The 21,746-nt window shown below is 35.3% G+C and overlaps 1 protein-coding gene across 6 annotated transcripts in view; it reads right to left on the bottom strand.

The window, feature by feature from the left end:
• The window catches only part of BANK1 (B cell scaffold protein with ankyrin repeats 1), a 498,930-nt gene that overhangs the window by 184,582 nt on the left and 292,602 nt on the right, over positions 1-21,746 (bottom strand). For all 6 annotated transcript variants that reach the window (XM_068542510.1, XM_068542511.1, XM_068542507.1 and 3 more), the window contains one exon: positions 2,152-2,348. In XM_068542510.1, coding sequence (XP_068398611.1) covers positions 2,152-2,348 — 197 coding nt within the window. The remainder of the gene's footprint in view (positions 1-2,151; positions 2,349-21,746) is intronic.

Here is a 21,746-nt window from a genome sequence, read left to right as displayed (position 1 = left end):
GTCTACTATAGACATGCTGGCAAAATGTAACAGCTCACAAAGAGACAGAATACATGAAATAATTTAACAAATTTCATAGAATAATTATCAAGTATATAACTGCGCAAAATTAGAATGGAACCACTATGAAAGAATAAATAGTCACCTAAAGACAGTGATACCAATCTACTTGTATCAATGCTATATTGCAGGAGTAAAGGTATAACTACCCAGGGGATAAGAGAAAAAAAATCATTTCTCACATCCATCAAATCCTACTCTCATAGTTGCTTTCGTATCTACTGTCATTATTATTTAGTACTATGTTATTTATGAAGTATGTGCAGTTTTGCATGGGGCTGCATCTGTTAAAAGCTGAGTCCTCATTGGAGAACCATAAGTGGAAGCGTCACTCTTTGAAAATCAGGGATCATCTTGGAAAGTAACCCTGGATGTTGAAGACTTCTAGGGGAAATTTTAACTTAAGTCCACCAGTGGTTAAAAATTCGAGAATAGGGCTTCCCTGGTGGCGCAGTGGTTGAGAATCTGCCTGCTAATGCAGGGGACACGGGTTCGAGCCCTGGTCTGGGAAGATCCCACATGCCGCGGAGCAACTAGGCCCGTGAGCCACAACTGCTGAGCCTGCGCGTCTGGAGCCTGTGCTCCGCAACGAGAGAGGCCGCGATAGTGAGAGGCCCGCGCACCGCGATGAAGAGTGGCCCCCGCTCGCCGCAACTAGAGCAAGCCCTCGCACAGAAACGAAGACCCAAGATAGCAATCAATCAATCAATAAATCTTTTTAAAAAAATTGGAGAATAAAGTTGTAGAGAATTGAGTACCCAGGATGTAGGAATAATAGGACTATTGTGGGCCAATTTACAAGGCTGAATTGATTCACTGACTTACCTGAGATAGATGCCATGTTGCACTGGTCAATGACTATGTACAGTGGGTAATAACTAAAATAAATGCATTCATCAATACGACAATCACTATCTACAACCTTTCCATGAATAAAAAGTATGCTTAGTCCTCATTTGAAGGACATAGAATATAAAAAAGTAGTTTACTAATTTTTTTACAAAACTTAATTTCTATATTTATTTTAAATAAAATAAATACTTGTATTTCAAATACAAGTAATTCCAGATGGTGGATGATACCCATGCTCTTCTGATAACTATTTGCTATTTCTTAAAAGTGGAGAAAAAAGTTAGATTGGTTGTCATTTGACTCTCTGGAAATCAGAAATACCGATGGTTTTTAGAAGTCCAATATTACATTTACTTAACCTAATAATCGGAATATATGCTAAAATGACCAGAAGCATTTCAATGTTCTATAGTAACTGTTCAATGGCAATAAAATTATCTTCTGAGAATCCAAAGACCAATTCTGACATATTCACCAACACAATAATTGCCTATTATATGTTCCTAAGAGCCATCAGAAGTATGATTCACTTTCTCGAGCAAAAGGTGCATACCTTTGTTACAAACAGAAAATAGTTGCTTTTCTAAGGTCGATTATGGAAACACAAAGTGTGTTTTATGTACTAAGGTAGTATCCCCTCCTTCAATCGTCCCTTGGTTGCATTCTTACAGAACTAATATCCTTCAAAGGGTGTTCTGAAATTTGGAGTTTCAACCCACACAATAAAGAACTGGGACTTAACAGAGAGAGAAAGGGAATCAATCACATATCAGAAACAAAGTTAAGCAACATGAATTAGCTTTTTGTTGGGTAGACTTTTTGAATAATCATCAAAATATATTCCTTTAACCTAATAAATATTTATCTCATTTTACGTGCCTAACAGCGCCTTACTTAGACTTTTGAACAAAAGATGAAAAGTAATAGGTTTTCATTTCCTTCCTACCATGTCCTTTCCAATACTGAACAAGCTATTTAGAAGCCAGAAAGACCAGATAAGTTTCAAAGGGGCTATTTAGGGGTGGGAGTGTGGAGTCAGAGCTGGTTTATGGCATATGAAAACAAGGTGAATAATCTTGCAAAATGCTTAAGACAATGAATGACTTCGGACCCAGAGACGCTAAAAACTAGCTGTACAGTAGCGTCATTTTCAAGAGCAATGTGCATGTACCCACACACACATACAAACATATTAATTTTATAAAAAGAGTTTTAGAGATAAAATGGAAAAAAACTTACTGAAAAGTCTTCCAAGATTTTCTTGAGTTCTTTGTGACCATGCCTTTCAGCAATATGTACTGGATCTGAACCCTCCAAATTTTTTATCTTAGATGCCCAAGTTGCTCCTGAACATTGAAGCAAATGAATAGCCAAGTTCTTTAAGCCAAATTTTGCTGCACAGTGGAGAAGAGTTGGAAGTTCTTTGAAATAAGAATCTATAAGCATAAGAATAGGATAATTTTTTATCATATCTCGAACCACATAAGAAAAAGTCAAACACAATCTACTCCTAAGAGTAATTCCCACAAAGCAGAGCAGACTTTTAGTGTGATTTTGCAAATAAGAAACTGTCAGTAGTTTTAGCAATGTAGACTCTCCCTCTTTCTATTTCTCATCTTAAAACAAATATAAACTAATATTCTCACTAGCATTAGTGCCTCCCCCTTATTTGTTGGGTAAGTTTAATTTAGAAAGGCATATGGACCTACTAAATGTAAAACAAAACAAAAACATTACATTGTAATAACTCCTTTTTCAATGTACTGCAACATTAACCAAACACTAAATAACAAATAAATTCATCTATAATACTTTTTGTGTTTTCTACTGCCATGCCTAGTTTGCTTCTTTTTGAAGTTGAAATGAACATGAAATTCCTGGGGGTGGGGGCGTTATGTTAGATTTCTATGTGAAATTTTTCTTTCAAAAAGTAACCGCAACAGCAAATAGGCACTTTTATAGAAATCTTCAATATGGAAATTTCCATCAGGATTTTACAGGTTTCGTATCAATGTTCTGGAATTTGAATTTCCTAATTACATGTTAGCTATTAGTTAGAGGACACATATTAATTATGCATAACTATAAAATGATGAATGTATACTGCTATCACAATGCCAAAACACACACACACACACACAAACACACACACATGCTGATGAGTGATGGTTTGTTATTATTCTACACTTTCACATCTAGCTAGAAAAATTGTGTTATAGAAATTACACACCAGCTTACTTTAATAGCTATGGCATTATTAGAAGCAAGCAATGTGAAGACTTATAGCAACAGAAACAAAGGCATCAAAGCAAAAGTCAACTGTCTTCCAGCAAAATTCTAAAGCAATGTTTGGGAAAACTGTGAATTCTGGCCTCATTTGCTTCTTTGCTGTTTTGTAGACCAAGGAAAAAAAAAAAAAGGAAAAGAGAGGGGATTTAAACCTGGAGTTTTCAATTCACTTGGGTGTTTCAGGGCTGAATAAATTATCTAGTTTGTTAGTTTGTATGTTTTAACAGGAAACATAACAAAACAAAACAAAAACCTTCAGGACATGTTCAGTACTTATAGTAAGGAAATATTTTATCCTTCAAAATGTGTTAGAACTAAAATGGCTGTAGGTAAATCTAGGATAGTATTTCAATGATAAATGCACTTGTCCCTTCTTATATGGTGTGCAGTGACTAAAAAATTATCAAATATTTTATGAAGATGAGCGTATAAAAGCTGAAACTGTTCAAGGTAGGTACCAATTTTCAAAATAAAAATAATGTATTTTCTCCACAAGGAATTAAGATATAATTTTCTATTTATTTTCATTTAAATGAATTATAAAATAATTTCTGCTATAATTAAACCAAACCAAAGTTAATAAAGAAAAATATTTGCATGATAATGTCAGATTTTTACATGCCCTTGGTCATCTTTCTCTTTCTCATACCATGCAATATACAAAACACATCATCACCTGCCAATAAATGCTTTATGCATTGTTCTTGCACATTGTTATTCTGTTGTATTTTAAAATCACTGTTAATGCAGCTTAAAATATATTTTCATTAAATAAGTGTTTAATCATTACAGGAATACATTCACCTTTTAACCTCACCGACTTCCCCTGTCAGTAAATTCCTCAAGTTTAAGGTAATATAATATTAGAAACAACTACAATAAACTTCATTAAAAGTCTATTTTTGGACACCAGGAAGAATAAAAAGGACCAAGTGGACATGGTTTTCCAGGGCTCATTTCTTAACAGTTTTGAACCATGCTTTCTGGCACACAAAATCAAGAAGTTCTGCTGATTTAAGATTATGCTGCTGATACTAAAAGGGAGTACAGGTTTGAAGTCTGGCTCCTTTATTTTCCATTTCTTTATTTCATTTTTAGTTGTAGCTGAAAAGCCATTAATCTTCTAGAATGCTTTGTGAAGTTAGAGACATGAAAGAGTTTTGGAGGACAATTTTCCAGTTTCCTACCCAGTAACAGAATTGCATTCCTAGAGTCTATGAAAGATGATCTTCTAGTTACTGCTTGCATAGCTCTAATGATAGAGTGTTTTTTACTTCCTAAAGCAGCCTGTTTCTTGATTAGACAACACTGATCATTAGACATTATTACTTCTGTTGAGGTGAAATTTCCTCTAAATTACCATATCTTTATATCCTTTGGGCAATACAGAATATGACAGTTACAAAAGCATGGGCTTAGAGTTAGTTGGCTTTGCCATATATTCACTACGTGAAGTTTCAGCAAGCCACTCAGTATGTGAGCCCAGCTTTCTCATCCAAATTTGTGGGGCTACTGAGATAATTAAATGACAACATATAAAAAGTGCCCAGAAAGGTGTCTGAAACATAACAGGTATTCAATAAATTGTTAGTTTCCTTCTCTTTCTTCTGCATCAAATAGTTTAAAGCATCCTTGTCCTAACTCACCTTTGCCCCAACCTTATGATCACTCATTCTTTTCATTATTCCAAAGTAGTTACCATCCTGAGAGACTGACCCTGGAATAGTTGGTCCTTTACAAAACGATGAATCCATTTCAAACCTGCCCCAATGTCATCACTACAGCAGTACCTTTCATTTTATTGGATGAGGTTATTTTGCCTGCTTATCTTCATTATGTAGGAGATGCTCAGCTTGCTAATATACATGACCAATAACTAGAAAATTTCTAATTTAAGGTATTTTTTAAATTAGTATGTGACAGAGTTAACATTTCAAAAAATTAAATGATTCATAGGAGCTGTATTAATTATTTTAATACTAATTAGATCATGATCTCTAGCACTATTTTTTCCAGAACATCAAATTAAATACACTCAGTATGTGCATATATTATTATATTACTATACGTATGATATTTATACATGAATAAAGGTATTCATATCAATAGAGGTATGATTATGCTAAGAAATAGTTTGGGTTTTACAGTATCCTGCTTTTTATAAAATCATACTTTTTATATTTTAGCCTTGATTGGATTATTATGAGAATTTGAGATATGAATGGATTGCTCTGTGTGGGGAACAAGCATGTTTGTAACAGCATAAGATGAGGAAGTTCTTTATCTTAAAAAATAAAAACTTGTTGGGGGAGGCTATACTCTCTTATGGGCATTGACTCAGTGTCAGAGAAGGAGTGCTGACCAAACAATGTGTCTGTGACCCAGGGGAGTATTACATGCTGTCCCTTGCTATTCTTCAGTGCTTAATTTCATTCTAGATCACATGATCACTCATGTTTTTGCTAAAAGATATTGGTGTTTCGATTGGCTTCTGAAAAAAAATATAGAAGTGTAATTTATATTTAAAAATACACTGATCATGGGTTTCATGCATTTTGACAGTTGTATACACCCATGTAGCCATCACCCAAAACAAGATAAAGAAACTTCTATCACCACCACAAGTTCCCTGCTGCTCCATTCGAGTCAATTCTCCACTTTAGAGGCAACTACTGTGTAATTTCTATCAACACAGATAAATTTTATTTCATCTTGTATTTCATACAAATGGAATCATACAGTATATACTCTTGTATTCCACTGTCCTCTGCCCTCTATTTCTAATGAGAAGTCAGACATAATTCTTATAATTGCTTTCTGTATGGCATGTGCTTTCCTCCACACACGCATCCTCTTCCCCACCCCTACCACAGGCCCTTTTAAAATTTTCTCTTTATCTTTGATTTTCACCCCCTAGTAAAATATATACAAAAATATTATACCTACACACACCTTTAACTATGGTATGTGTAGGTATAATATTTTTGTATATATTCTACTAGGGGGTTGCAGAGCTTATTAAATCTGTGGGTTAATGTCATTCCTCAATTTTGGATCATTCTCAGCCATTATTTCTTCAAATATTTTTCTGCCTCATTCTCTCTCATCTTTACTCTGAGAATTCAATTATATGTGTTTGATCATGTAGTATTATCTCATAGACCTTGAGTCAAAACTGAGCCAAATAAATACGTACATGAGCTGAGCGTATTCTTTTTTTAAGGCTTTACTTAGACTCTGGATTTTTCCTCTCTTTATCAGCTTGAATAATTTGACTGTCTTCAAGTAAACTGATTCTTTTGTCTTCTGTTTTTTCTACAATTAGGCCCATCAAATATCTAAAAATTTTCTGATATTTTATATTTCTAGAATTTCCTTTTGTTTTTTATTATAATTTCCAATGCTCTGATGAAATTTCCATCTCTTTATGCATGTTGTGCAACTTTTACAATAGATTCTGTTACATATTTATCATAGTTATTTTAATATTCCTATCCGAATTATTTCAACATCTGGAGCATTTCTGTGTTTGCCTCTAATGACTGTCTCTTTTCTTGACCACAGGTCATCTTTCATTCCTTCTTTGTGTTCCTTGTAATTTTATATTGCATGCTGAACATTGTACTAAAGGACTGAAATAAATAATATTTACCCCCAGAATAAGGCATACCCGTTCTTCAGTCAGACAACTAGACTTGGAAGCTGATTCAAGTTAATCTGTAAGTGAGCAGAACTTGGTCATTTTCTGAGGCTTTACTTCGATTTAGTTAACCACTGGCTTCAAATATTTTGAGGGCAGAATCATAACTTTCTTTAGCACAGCTTGGGATCTGAGCTTTGGCGAGACTCAAGAAATCTCTGTTGCTCTACAGACTGGCTGCCAGCCTTTGGGTCACAGGATGGTTCTTTTTTTCTCTCCAGTTCTGCCTCCAGAATTTTTCACATCAGAAAATCTTGCTCAAGATGGGAATAAAGACACAGACCTACTAGAGAACGGACTTGAGGACATGGGGAGGGGGAAGGGTAAGCTGTGACAAAGTGAGAGAGTGGCATGGACATATATACACTACCAAACGTAAAATAGATAGCTAGTGGGAAGCAGCCGCATAGCACAGGGAGATCAGCTCGGTGCTTTGTGACCACCTAGAGGGGTGGGATAGGGAGGGTGGGAGGGCGGGAGATGCAAGAGGGAGGAAATATGGAATTATATGTATATGTATAGCTGATTCACTTTGTTATAAAGCAGAAACTAACACACCATTGTAAAGCAATTATACTCCAATAAAGATGTTAAAAATAAAAATAAAATTAAATTTAAAAAAAGAGACTCTTGCTCAGATTTTGGGGGGCCTCTGTATACACTCAGTTAAGGCAGACTCCTTACTATCCCAGTAGCAGACTCCTTATTATCCCAATAGCTTGGAGGTGTTTTTTCCACTTTTATGCCTCTCTGTATTTAGAATCTGTCTGCTGCTGCTTTCCATATGGCAAAAGCTTTGATGGGATTTGTCTCAGCAACGCTGTCCCACTCTCACTCTTTAGCAGCCACTAGTGGCCCTCAGGGATTTTAAGGATATCTCTCAACCTTACTGCCCTCGTCCAGCCATTGGTATACTAGCTCTGTGCACTTATGACAGCCTACAAAAGAGAGTTAGTGTGTGATGCAGACCCAATCTGTAACAGGGACTCTTTGGGATTTTCATCCATCACAGTAGCCTAAGCATAGCCATTAAATGTTTGCTAAATGTTCAGGTGGTTTCTCTTTACCCCTCATCTATAGTGAGTTCTTATCCTCCTGCTTTGTAAGGGATGAAGGAAGTCATGAGTTTCTTCTCTTTTGTGAAGGACTTGTCCCTTTCTGTAATTTAGTTCATTTAGATTTCTTTTGTCATTCATTTTCTGCTGTATTTAAAAAAGAAACTGTGATTTTGAAGATCATCTTGCTTGTTCTTACTATTACAATAAGAACAACAGACTCTTATGATGTTGTACATCTTAATCAGAAGCAGAAGTCCTATGAGACCTAAAGACCATTTAGTTATTTTCTTAAACCCACAGCATTTGTTTTGCAAAGTTTGTTAATCTTACCTATTAGATTAAAATAATAGATTGCTTAAGAAGATATTTAAAAAACAACTTTTTAGAATGTGTTTAATCTGCAGTATAACATCTGCTTCATTTCACGGCAATTTTCATTTAATTAATGAAGATTTTTTATATCTGTTTCTATTATCAAGGTGTGAATAAAGAAGTCATAACTCACACTAAGGTGTGACCAATTTGCTTTCGACGTTTTTTCCGGACAAAATAAATTTTCAGTTTTCAGTTGTTTCAGCCAATGTCTGTCAAATGGTAATTTCAGGGGAACAGAATTAAGTGTCTGGCAGGGGAATTTTTCAATGAAAATCCAGTTTCATTAGTTTTTGCAAATAAAAATAAATAGATGAGCTAGAACTTAGTAAAGAAATGTTTGTTTAGGCTGAGCCATTTCCAACAGTTCCACATAATCCTTATAAACGATGGCCAATAATTAGATTGAAGTTATCAAACCAAGTTTCCAAAAGGTTAACCTGGCTCACCAGAATAATAAAATGGGAATATGCCCTGGGTTAGCTTTAAAAATTTTAAAGTAAGATGAGTATGCAAACTGGAAGTGCATGACCATGTAATCCATTGTTCTCTTAAATCACTATCTGGAATAGTAAATCTTTATTCACTCAATGTGTGATGACCAGGTGGCCACTATAGGACAAAACAATGGTGAACACAAAAAAAGAGAAGATAAAAAGTCAGGAGATCTGCATTCTAATCCCAGCTCAACTACATGGTGCTTATGAAAGTTCTTCATTTCCCTGCACCTCAGTTTCTTCATTTATAAAATTATAAGGTTGGGGTCAGAATTGTAGGATTTAGGACATTCTTCTGAGCTAGAGGCCATGCCACAGATGGTTTTAGGGTAATTCTCCCTGATGCTAATCAGATACCAACTAAAGGAGTAAGGATGATATTTGTGAAGGTTGAAGAAGGGTAATGATTTTCATTCCTTTCATCACAGGATTTGGAGTCTGATGAAGTGTTAGTATTTCTGTGGATCTGTAAGACAGAGCATTGCTGGGTTTATGAATCTGATTGCTCTGTGACAGGAGAAGCACATATGCAACATGTGAGGTGTCACTCTTCCCGTCTGTTGAAAGAGTAGACATTTAATCCTATTTAGAATTTCAAGCAACCAAAAATACTACCAAGATTATCATATTTCTAAAATCTTGATACCGTAAATTAAATGCACATGGGAAATAATGGTCCATTAAAGGCCTTTGGTGCAATTTGTTATCTCTCATATTACAAAAAATATAAGAGTGGGAAGCTTGGAGTCCATGTCTGGAGGTAATGTGAGGAAGCAAAGAGGCAAGTGCATTTCTAATTAGCAGTTCTTGGAATTGGTATTAATTAAAATTAAATCTCACAGCATTTGAATAGGGTTGTTTATAGTCCACTTTCCACTACTGAACCCAGACAGTGATGAGGCAATAAAAAGAGTGGAGCTGATCCACGTTTAACCAGCCCAATCTGTGGCTAACCTCTGGTTAAAATAAGAAATCTCTAGAAACCTTATGTATATCCATGCGTGATTGTACTGTGTTCCTCTGTGTTCATTTAAAAAATACCTTTTGAAAATTACCAATTTTGTCTCTTCTGATTCTTAACAGCAAAGGGACCAAGAACCTAGAAAGAAGCCAGGAAAGAGCCTAGAAAGATCCAGGAAACCTGGAACAGCAAGAGTGTGGAAACAACTTGGGCTGGGTTGGGATCAGATGGCTGACTACCACCAGGCAAGGCCTTACAGCTAGAAAGCTACCCACTGTCCTTGTATGGGTTTCACATGGAAAGCCAAGGAATGTAATACTACCAAGCAGTAAATCAACTTATCTGGCAAAGATGCGTGATTTCATTAGTAAGGAGTATTTGGCATTTTTTGAGGACTTCTCGGAGTCTTGAGAACCTGATTTATTCTTTAAAAAATATTAAATAACTTTGATAATAAAAGTGAACTAAGGCAGGAAAAAATCTGGGAAAATTTTTTGGGCAATAAAGGGGCTGGATAGAGAGCCTTGGGAACACCAGCATATGTAATATAGGGACGGAATATAAATGGAATCTGAGAATGATTTGGGAAGCACCTAAGTGTAGGATGGTTGGAAAGAAAGGTGAAGCATGTTAGGGAAACCTCCTAGAAAGCTTTTTCAGGAGGAAGGAGAAATAACTGATGGCCTGAATTAGAGTGGTGGCAGTAAAAATGGACAAGGACAGAGATGCCAGACATTTCCACAGAAAAGTTAACGGGACTAGAGGATTGACTTTATATGCTCTGAAGGAAAGAGTTGATTTAAGATACCATTCAGGTTTATGGCTACAAAGTTACAAGGTAGAAGAGAAAGAGTATTCATTAGAGAAGGGGACAGATCCTTGTCATGGAGAAGTACAGGTGGGGGTATTGATGGGGTAGCTGCTGGCAATACGATTATATAGCGCTAAATCAGATTAGACATATGTGTCTTCGAGTAGAGCATATTAGTTATGAACTTAGCTCCTGTATCACTAAACATTAATAATCACCACAGAACACTTGTTTTGTGGAAGAGGAAGTATTCTGAAATAGGGCTGCCGAGTTCCTTTTGCCATATAAGGTAACAAATTCATAGATCTAGGAACTAGGATGTGAATATATATCTTTAGGAGGCAATTATTTAGTTTACTACACTAAGCAAAACGTGGTAACCTCACTCTCAGGAGACAGGAAAGGCACTCTCATGAAACAGGAAAGTGGTAATAGCGCTACAATTCAACATATCTTAACACTGTAAGCAATATCTACTGTTCCTTGACCAAGAGTTTACGTTATGTACATGACCCAAATTGCAGCTGTTACCACACCATCAACACATCCTCAAGTCTGTAAACCAGGATAGGTTGTTTTGAGAGATTTTTCTATCCACTGGGTTACATTTGCTTTGCAAATCTATTGACCAGCATTTTTCAAACTGATTGTTGGGGATCCCAAAATGTGTGTGGGTGGATTACAGTTGTTTAGAGCTGCTGACATCTGAACGATAGGATGATGGGGAGTGTGATGGTTAATTTTATGTGTCAACTGTCTTGGTTATGGTGCCCAGTTGTTTGGTCAAACACCAGCCTGGATGTTACTGTGAAAACATTTTTTTTAGATGTGATTAATATTTAAGTAAGTAGAATTTGACCAACCCAATTACCCTCCATAATGTGGGCAAGCCTCACCCAATCAGTTGAAGGCCCTAGGAGAAAAGACTGAGGTTCACCAAAGAGGAAGGAATTCAGTTTCCAGACTGCCTTTGGACTCAAGGCTGTAACATCAACTTCTGCTGGACCTGTCAGCTTGTCGGCCCGCCCTGCAGATTTCAGAATTGCCAGCCTCACAATCCCGTGAGCCAGTTCCTTAAAGTAAACCTCTCTCTGTCTTTCTCTCTCAGTCCATTCTCTTCATTCCATTTCTCTGGAGAATCTTGACTAATTCAGTGAGGAAAATGACTGTGGTGGTTTTGGTAAACCATAACAAGACATAAAAAACCAAGTGCTTCTATATTTTTGAGTTCCTATTCTTCTCAGAGTCATGCAGTGAATCTTTACACCTGCAGTGACACTAAAAAGATATTCTGTAACTATTTGGTAATGGTATAATCCAGAGAGCAAAGGAGTCCCTTTAGGAAGCACAGGGAGATGGCTTGCAGGTAGGTTAGTGATTGGGTAGTATGGGGCCGGGGGGAGGTTCTGGACCTGTCAAGAGTTTCAGAGGATAGACACTCTAGGTTTGAAAATTATCATTGCACAACAGCTGCAAAAGTAAGAGGGAGTTCCTTAAGGATCAATTTATTCAATTTACAATAAAAAAAAGCAAGTTGCTGTGTGTGTGTGTGTGTGTGTGTGTGTGTGTGTGTGTGTGTGTGTGTAATTGAAGCTAACCCTTGCTTGCATTTTTCTTTAAAAAATGAGTGAATATTACAGAGACTATTTCCTGTTATCAGTTACTAATGGACACTATTTATGTTTTTTTCCCTAACCCTACGATAAACTTATAGATTTAAACTTATTACTTTTGACCTTGAAAAACCTACATTTTTTTGTGTCAACCCAGAGGAGATGAGCATCTGTGTCTCACTCACTGCACACAGTTCAGTGCAGCACATTCAGAAGGCTCATATGCCAATGTTTCATTCTGTTAATGGCAGATGCCATAGATAAGAGGTAGAAAGAAAAGAAAGGAAAGAAAAAGAAAAGAAAAGAAAGCGACATTATATATAGCTGCCTTATATTCCTACAAAGAAGAGCTCTTTTATTTTTGGGGCTCAAATAATACTAGTCTAATACCTAATGCTTACCAGGGTTTCAGTAATTTTAGTCTATGGTTAACTTTGTTGCCATTATCAAGTTAATGTGGTAAATATTTATTGAGTGCTAGAAACTCTTCTAGGCGCTAGGAATAGATCCATGAACAAAAGAGACAGGGCTCCTTCCTGAAGGATAGTATTTGCCCATAGAAGCAAAAGTGGTGATTTGAAGGAAATCACGCACTGTGAAACAAAAATCACCATGTTTCTGGGACTGCAAAAAATAACATAAAGAGTATCTGGGATAATTTCAAACTTTCCTTTATAAATTATTCATTAAAGTAGTAATTTTAAATAACTTAGCAGAAATAATTCATAACCTTTCCTCTAAATGTAAGATCATCTTCCTGGGAAGCTTCCTCCAACTGTCCCTCTTTCTCTGGGCTCCTGTGACCCCTGGAGCTATAGCTCCTTACGGTGTATAGGGCTGCAGTGGCCGAGGAGTGGTTAATAATCTCAGCTGGGCTGACTGGATCCAAGTCCCAGGCCTGCCACCATTTGAGCAAATGATATAAACTCTCAATGCCTCATCTGTAGATCAGAGTTTAAAATATCACCTACCATGGGTTTGTTGAGAGGAATTAAATGAGATAAAGTAAGTAAGGTGCTTAGAATTATTCTTGACACAGAGTACACAAAACGCAAGTGTTGGTTCTTATTAGTACAGAACACACTACATTAGTGACACTTATCTTTGTGATTTTATTTTCTCTTCCCTCTTCTTGGGTGCCTGCTGAGTGTATGGGTTTTATTTATTTATCTCACATTCCTCTATCTTCCCTCAGTATCTAGAAGATACCTAGTTTGAAGCCAAGTGTGTTAAACTTCTAAGAATTCATGAGGGTTTATTTTTATTTTTAATAATGATACTCAAAAAAAAAGCATTTTTGAGATAAACAATCACTCTAAGACTACTTCATTCTGTATCCATGATTTTTAGTCCTGGGACGTGGAGTGATCGAATAAAAAAAAATCTGCTATCTTGACTTTAATTTTATTCATGTCAATTTTATTCAGGTACTTAACTTATCAAAGAAAAGAAAAGAAAGGAAAAGAAAAGAAAAGAAAAGGAAAGGAAAGAACAGAAAAGAAATTGTACCACCCGTTACTGCTGTGTTCAATCAATGGTTTCCTGGTGATTCACAGACCGATAGCATCTGCATCATCTACGAATTTGTGAAAAATGTAAAATTCTTTGGCCCACCCCAGATCTGTGGTATCAGAAATTCTAAATGGGGCCCAGCAATCCGAGTTTTAACAAACCTTCCAAGTGATTCTGATGCCCACTAAAGTTTGAGAGCAAAAGTATCAATACAAAAAAGAATGGGGCTTGGTTTGCATAAATAAGCAAGAGTAGATAGCCAGTAAAATTGAGATTAACCTAATAGAGAGTGAAATAAAACTGCAAAGGATGCAAAGTATCTGGAGTAGACTTTCTCTCCATTCTATTCAGTTTCTCTAAGGGTGTCCCTCTTTTGTCATGGTTTACATTTTTAAAAATATCTTCTCATGGGTAGTAAACAGAAAAGACTCAAATAGAAGAGAAAGTTTAATGCTAAAAGATATTTCCCTTAATTATTTCTTAGAGAAACACAATCTTACAGCACTGTGAGAAATAAAGCATTGTTAGAAACAATATTTCAACCAAATATCACACATTATATTCTTACAGAAGTAATCTCCATTTGGATTCTGTTGATAATGATCATGGAGGATACAATTTCTTATAGTCAGTCAAATATCATGGGTAGAGGTCATGCTTATTTCCCAGATTGCCATTATTGCCAAGAATTTCTTCTGTAAAAGTGCAATTCTCAACTTTCTGTGAGAAAGCTCATCTTTCTGGCTTCCAGGATGACTCAAGTCAGAAACTGGTTCTCAGGTAGATAGGAATGATGTGAAAGTAACTGAGACAATGAAGCAAAGTGCTTGAGCTTGAAAGTTTGTTCTTTATTGTGTGCTGTTAACCCTACTGTTATCACACACTTTGGATTCTCAGCCTAATTTGTTACATTTTTTTTCCTCATCTGCTATCCTGGTCCTTGTATATTATACTGTCCTGTTCATAACCTGTCCTGTAGGCTTCTATTCATTCCTTATCCCAATATCTATATACCTAAACTCAGTCTTCAACTTTGGAGATGCTTAAAATGAAGGAAGGTATATACCAAATGAAATTTAGGTTCACTACAAAGAAAATGAGTCCAAATGGCAGTTAATAGAAACTTGACATAATCCTCTCCTCTGTTTCTTCTGGATAGTGCTTTTTTTTTTCACTTGTTAACATCTTGCATTCTCTCAATCGGTCTGAATATTCAATTACTTTTAGATATTTTACAGAATCTGGGGGGTCTTGGGGAGCAGTTAATCAGAACTATTCTTCTTCATCTTCCCAGTATTTGCTTTAGAGACACTATCCACTGATACAGACCTTAAGGAGAAACCAAAAGATCTACATGGTATTCTTGGTACAAAGATTTGGGGAACACCTGGATCCACTGGGGGGCATTTTTGGTATTAATGAATAGTTTTGTAAATCACAAATTATTTTGTGGCATTTTCCACTCTTACTCTCTGAAGTAGGATGTGACATGGTTGATCACTTTCTTCCCTCAGAAGCATTTTCTTCACTTGTCTCTTAAGACACCATACTCCAACTTCAGCCGGCATTCCTGTTGTCAGTCTCCTTTTATGGACACTTTTCTTCCAGATCTCTAAATATTGCATTGCCCAGGACTCAGACCTTTGCTCTGAACTATACATTCTATTGAATGATCTCATCCAGGCCATGGCTGTGAATACCACGTAGGACCTCCTTCCTGGGCTTTTGACAATATGTCAGCAAGTCTCACCATCGTCACTTTCAAATATCTACCAAGTAAGAGCAAGTGTCAACACCTCCACTGCCAACACAAGGTGACAGCCACCATCATGTCTCCCTGAGACCACTATGGCCCCCTATCTGGTTTCTCTGCTTCCATTCTTATACACCTGTAATCTGTTCTCTATAGCAACGATCTTTTAAAATGTAAATTAGATGATACCAAACCATTTAAAAATCTTTGCATGACTTTTCATCACCTCCCAACTCCCTATACTCTCACTTTACTGTATTTTTGTCATTACCAGTATCCCTTTTGAAATAAAACTGCTTATTTTGTTATTGTTTTTCTGCTGCCCTCACTAAAATAAAACTCCATAAAAACAGATTTTTCTATAATGGTCTCCTGTGTCTGGAGTGCCTAGAAGAGTGTCTGACACTTTGCTTACACTTGTAATATAAATGAATAAATAAGACTGCTTAACAGAATCTTTTTGATCAAAGTTTTCTTAATTGAGAGAAAATATTACATTTGCAGACTCACCTTCTTCATCTATAACTACAGAGTCCTCAATTATGACACACCTGTTCCCTTATTGTAACAACACAATTATGTGATGTTACAGTGACGGCAATGAGCAGAATGCGAAACGAATTATGAATGTTGTTGAGAGTTGGAGATGGTTAACCACTCATTGGTCAAAGTGGTGAAGGGTTGGCCTCAATGCCTGTTGGACTCAGGATGGCACATGGCCTATCTCTACAGTGTTACAATGCAGCCTGAGACCAGGGAAGTTTCTTTGATTCTTGCAAGACATATTGTTCTGTCTTCCCTATGTTCCCAGTAGACTCAAGGTCAGAGGTGCTTCCTGGTCTGGGGAATAACTCAAGTATGGAGAAGGCCAAGTTCTAGCCCCAACATAAATTTTTCTTCCTTTCCCCCCACCTCCCTTCTTCCTTTGTTCCTAATTTTTACTTACATCCTTAAACCATAGTCATGCTTATAAGCACTCATTTTCAAACATCACATCTGGAGAAATACAGACTCCTTGAAGAAACACTGTAAAAGTGAATAATAGCAGTATAATACTGAAAAAAATGTTTTTTTTCTTTTTTTTGTTTTTTTTTGGTTAATCAAGTAAAAACTCATTTTGCAGAATTCAAAGTGGTTGTTTAATTTTATTATTATTTGATACAAATTAAACCATCAATTCATGAAATTAACTTGAAAATATGCTAAAAATATCCTTGGTAGGATATGTGAAAATCTGTACTGGTAGGTTGTGTTATCAGAAAAAATGAAGTGGAAGAATCCATCATTTTACAATCAATTTACATGCCAAAGCTCCAATTCACTCAAGCTCTACAAGTTTTGATAATGTGTTATGTGTAAATCTGTTCCTAATTTTGTGTATTTACCCAACAGTGATGCGTTTGTTACTAATTTGAAGTGAATTTACATGACTACATTTTTTCCGATCATCTATTACTTCTCATGTCAGAATGTGAAATAATCTTCACCATTTCTTTTCTTTTGCATTGATTTCTTCATTGCCCCAATTTTCTTCTCCAGTGGTTTAAAATGAAAACTAGAACGGTCCATACAACTTCATGCATTGTGAAATTCATATTTTGGGAAGACATTGAAAAATTTTGTTTGTAAAATATCCTTGATATAGCTTCCATCTGTTCCTAATTTTCGTTTCAGGGAATAAGATTAGTAATTCCTCATTTTCAAAAACTTTTCTTTCCATGTAGAACAATGCTACATTTAGAAGATCCCTGGCTCAATCCCATAGGTATCAAGAAAAGGAGTAGTCACAAATAATTTTAAAATAATATTTTTGATGTTAACAAAACCATGAAATAAACAGAAATAAATCTAACAAAGGTTTTTAAGAATTTCAAAAAATATATTTTTTGGAAAGATGTAAAAAAACCCAAATAAATAAAGTATCATGCTTACGACAGAGAGAGTTAAGTATAATAAAAATGACAGTTTTTGCTAAATTAATCTACAATGTTCTTTCAATTTTATTAGAGTATTTCATGGAATCTGACAAACTGATCCTAAATATAGGACAACTAAAGGACAACTAAACTTTAGGACAACTAAAGGAATAAGGAGAGCAAAAAAGGAATAAGGAGAGCAAAAATAATTTCAAGAATGAGGTGGGGATCAGCTCTGATACCAAGTTTTATGATGAATTTAATTATATGCTTCATAATATAACATATAAATTAAAAGACAAGCCATCAATTAAATAGACATTTGCAATGTATAAAACTGACAAATGTTACTATCCAGACTATATATATATATATATATATATATATATATATATATATATATATATATATATATACACGAAGAGAGAAAGAGAAATCTCCCAGAATTCAGTAAGAAAATAATAACCAACATAAATAAATGAAGACTATTAAATGTAAATTCACTGAGGAAAAATGAAATGTAAATAAACAGAGGAAAAATGCTCAACTATATCTGTAATGACAATGTCAATTAAAAAGTGAGATACCACTTCACACCTTTTAGATTGCAAAAAATATATTTAACTCACAATTCTTAACATAGAAAAGATATGGAACAATGGCACAATACTGCTGGTAGAATTATTTATAAATTAGTAAAAGTATTTTTCACAGAAATTTGAAAATATCTAGCACTACAGAATAAGTACATACCTGTTTAACTCAGAAATTCTATTGGTAATTGTATCTCCTGAGGAATTATAACATATATGCATAGTAATCCATATGCAAGAATGTTCATGATAGAATTAATTGCAACAATAAAACATTTGAAAACATTATTACCCATTAATAATAATGGGTAATAATGGAGAACAGATACATACTGTGGTATAGTCAAACAATTCAATGTTATAGAATATTTCAAATGAATGACCTAGATCTACATAAAGACATGTATAAATATAAAAAAAATTAATACTGGGCAAAAATAGTACATTGAAGAAAAAGTGTGATTATCATTTACACAAAATCTACAAAATTGCACATGACTGTATATGAATTAAGGAAACAAATGTATGTAGTAAAAGAATGAAGAACTGCAAGGGAATGGTCATCAAGAAGTTTAATTAAAGTAATGGTTACTTTTCAAGTGTATGGAATCACAAAGGGAAACAGAGATATTCGACTATATCTGTAGAATTTTGCTTCTTATAAAAAAAAATCTGAAGCAAATGTGACAAAATGTTAAGATCTGGCAATCCTAAATGACAGGTACAGGTGTTTTTTATATTATTTTCTGTATTTTTCTGCATGTTTAAATTATTTGATGATATAAAAAGAAACAACTCAGTGACATTCAGTTCTCCTCTACTCAGATAGCAAATGAGCTATTTTCTGTGAACCTAAAGATAATACAAGTCCAAGATAAATCCTACGGCCACAGTGACTACTACATGTGTACTGAATATCCACTTACATGCTCCTCATTTCACAGACATTTTAGGAGATAATATACTGAATTAATATTTCCACATGTCGCTGGTGATCATACGCTGCCCTGTTTCAGATTAAGATATTACTACCTTTTGTAAATGGTTAAACATTTTGACATGCTTTTCTAGAAACTGGCATGGGCTTTATTAAACCATTCTCCTTTCTAGGTGAAGGTACATGATCTGCCTCAAAGTAACCTAGTTTCCTTTTCCCCAGACTGCTACTTCCAGAGATTTAACCTGCAACTCCAGCCACTTTTAAAAACAAGCTATACTACTTATTTTTTCCTATCAATAACAAAAGATCCTCAGCATTACCCAGCCTTTGAAAGGGTTCAGAAGAGAAGTTAGGGAAATTCACATACCTGCTGCAGTTTAAGACGTATAAGACTCTGGAATATGGCTTGAAACTCAGGGTAGGGGAGAGCTACAGAAGGACTAAAGCAACTGTGTTAGTCCAGGTGTGCTGTTCTACCTCACCACTACACCAAGTCAAGTCATTCAAACTGATTTCATGGTGGCTCAGACCGTGTGTGTGTATACAGACAACTACAACCAAAAGGGAAGCTGCTCACAGTGATACTCTTATTTTAAGGGATGCACTCTGATATTTTCTATTCTAGTATCTTACATATCAGAAACATTGTCTGTTATGATCTCCTATATTGATTTCAGAAGCCCTGATGATTCACACACTAGAAAGTTGTTATGAATTATTTCTCTGATTGTTATGTTCAAAATGCATGTATGATACAATTGCATTAATATATCAAGTTCATTTGGAAACCTTTTATTATATTCTACTTCCAGGGAGAACTTTTTCAGTGGAAAATTCTTATCAATGGAAAATGGTATTTTTAATTCAATAATGAAGCATTACAGGGTAAGAGAACATTAAAGCAGATTTGATTTCCTGTACACTTTCTATCTTATCTCTGCAACACTCCCACTCCCCTCAACTTTGCCTGACTAAGGGAAAAAAAGTAAATGAGGAAGTTTATTGGCTAGACAGAAGTGAAAATGACCAAGACATAGTGGCACAGAATAGCAATTTACTTATTATAAATGAAGTGACAGGGACTAAATCCAGAATTTACCAGAATCAACTTGGAAAAGAAAAGAGGATGGAATAATAATAAGATAAACAGTTTTGACTAACATAGCATTTAATTTCATATTTTTAAAGAACCATAGGTATCTGTGGGTAGTTCCATGTCTCCTCCTTAGGATAGGTCAATACTCAAGTATGCTCTGTCAGTTCCTTATGATTATTTCCCCTCACAATGTCCTAACCTCCAATTTATTTCAGCTAAAATATAGAGTAATAAATAAATGTTTAATAAATGAAACATTTCACCAAATAATTGGAGAACTGTCTCCAGAGATAGACATTCGGAAATACACCCAATTCATTGTTTGCTGAATTTACCTCTCAGAATATCTCTAGTGGTGTTTCTAGAGCAGTTCTTCAACAACCTACCATTAATTCCACTTTATGTATAAAGGCTTCTCAAATCTTATCACCAATTCAACTTAAACATTATGAAAATATAGGTGCAAGGTCTTAAAGACCAGATATTCTGAGGCTGACATTGATCTAAGATTATAGGGCCAAGGAGGCAAGCGAAACATGAGTTCAGCCATATTCATGTCTATCTTGCATATTTTATTATGTAATTTGTATTATGTTATTTTGCACTTCCACTACGAATTAGAACCTAATGTTATGTTATTTGCTTGTTATGGGTTTAATAGCATCTGCCATTTAGCAATAGCCAGCAATATGGTTTCTGAATGAATTACCTAGATTATATTGAACTTTCCATTTTTAGCTTCTTTTTAAAAATGCAATTTTTTATAAAAATATTTTTTCAAATACAGAATAATCATTACATTCTAAGAATGGTTCAAAATTTTCATATGCTATTAACTTTCTAACCTTTGTAAAGAGAGAGTAATATGAAGCCATTAGGGATCGATAAACTTGGCTGCCCACTGGAATCATCTGGGAAACTTTAAAAAGTACTGATAGCTGGAACCCACTCCCAGATTCTTCATTAATTTGGGGGGTGTGGCTTAGTCATGGGATATTCTCAAGGCTCTGCAGCTAATTATAATATGCACCAAGTTTGAGAACCACTGCTCTAAACCCTTGATGCTCAGTGAAAGGTCTGAGGACTAATGGCATCAGCTTTACCTGGAAGCTTGTTTCAAAAGCAGAAGCTTGACTGTACCCCATACCTACTGAATCAGATCCACATGATCAGGTGCTCCAATTTAACCAATCCAGAATTCTTTTTCTATAAAAATAAAGGACCAAGTCTATTCCCTCCTTTCCAACTCTAAAATTCATATCCTACAACCTAAATGAGACACTGAGAAGCACTTTCAAACCCACCTTGAATTCTTTATCTATAAAATGAGAGACCACAGCCATCCTCTCCTCTCCAACCCCTCAATTCTCGTTCCACAACCCTAAACAAATATAATGCTGAGGGAATTTGTAAAGTTGTGTAATAATTCCATCTTCATACCTTTGGATACACTTTCTCTTCCTTAGAATTCCTGTTTCCTTTCTCTTTTCTCACTGAGACACATAATTCAAGACCTAGGTAAAATCCCACCTCCTTTAGGAAGCATATCCTGAAGAATAATCCAGCTTTTCTCTAAAATTCTTTTGGCAGTATAATGAATTCCATGAAGTGTAGCACCTTGTTTCTTTCTATCATTACATATATATTATCTTGTTTCTCCAGTTAAATGATGAGTGTCTTAAGTGAGAGATCATGTCACGTTCCTTTTCTATCCCAACCTAAT

Source organism: Eschrichtius robustus, chromosome 4, assembly GCF_028021215.1.
Source record: "Eschrichtius robustus isolate mEscRob2 chromosome 4, mEscRob2.pri, whole genome shotgun sequence".
Taxonomy (NCBI): domain Eukaryota; kingdom Metazoa; phylum Chordata; class Mammalia; order Artiodactyla; family Eschrichtiidae; genus Eschrichtius; species Eschrichtius robustus.
This window is presented reverse-complemented; position numbering and strand designations above follow the sequence as displayed.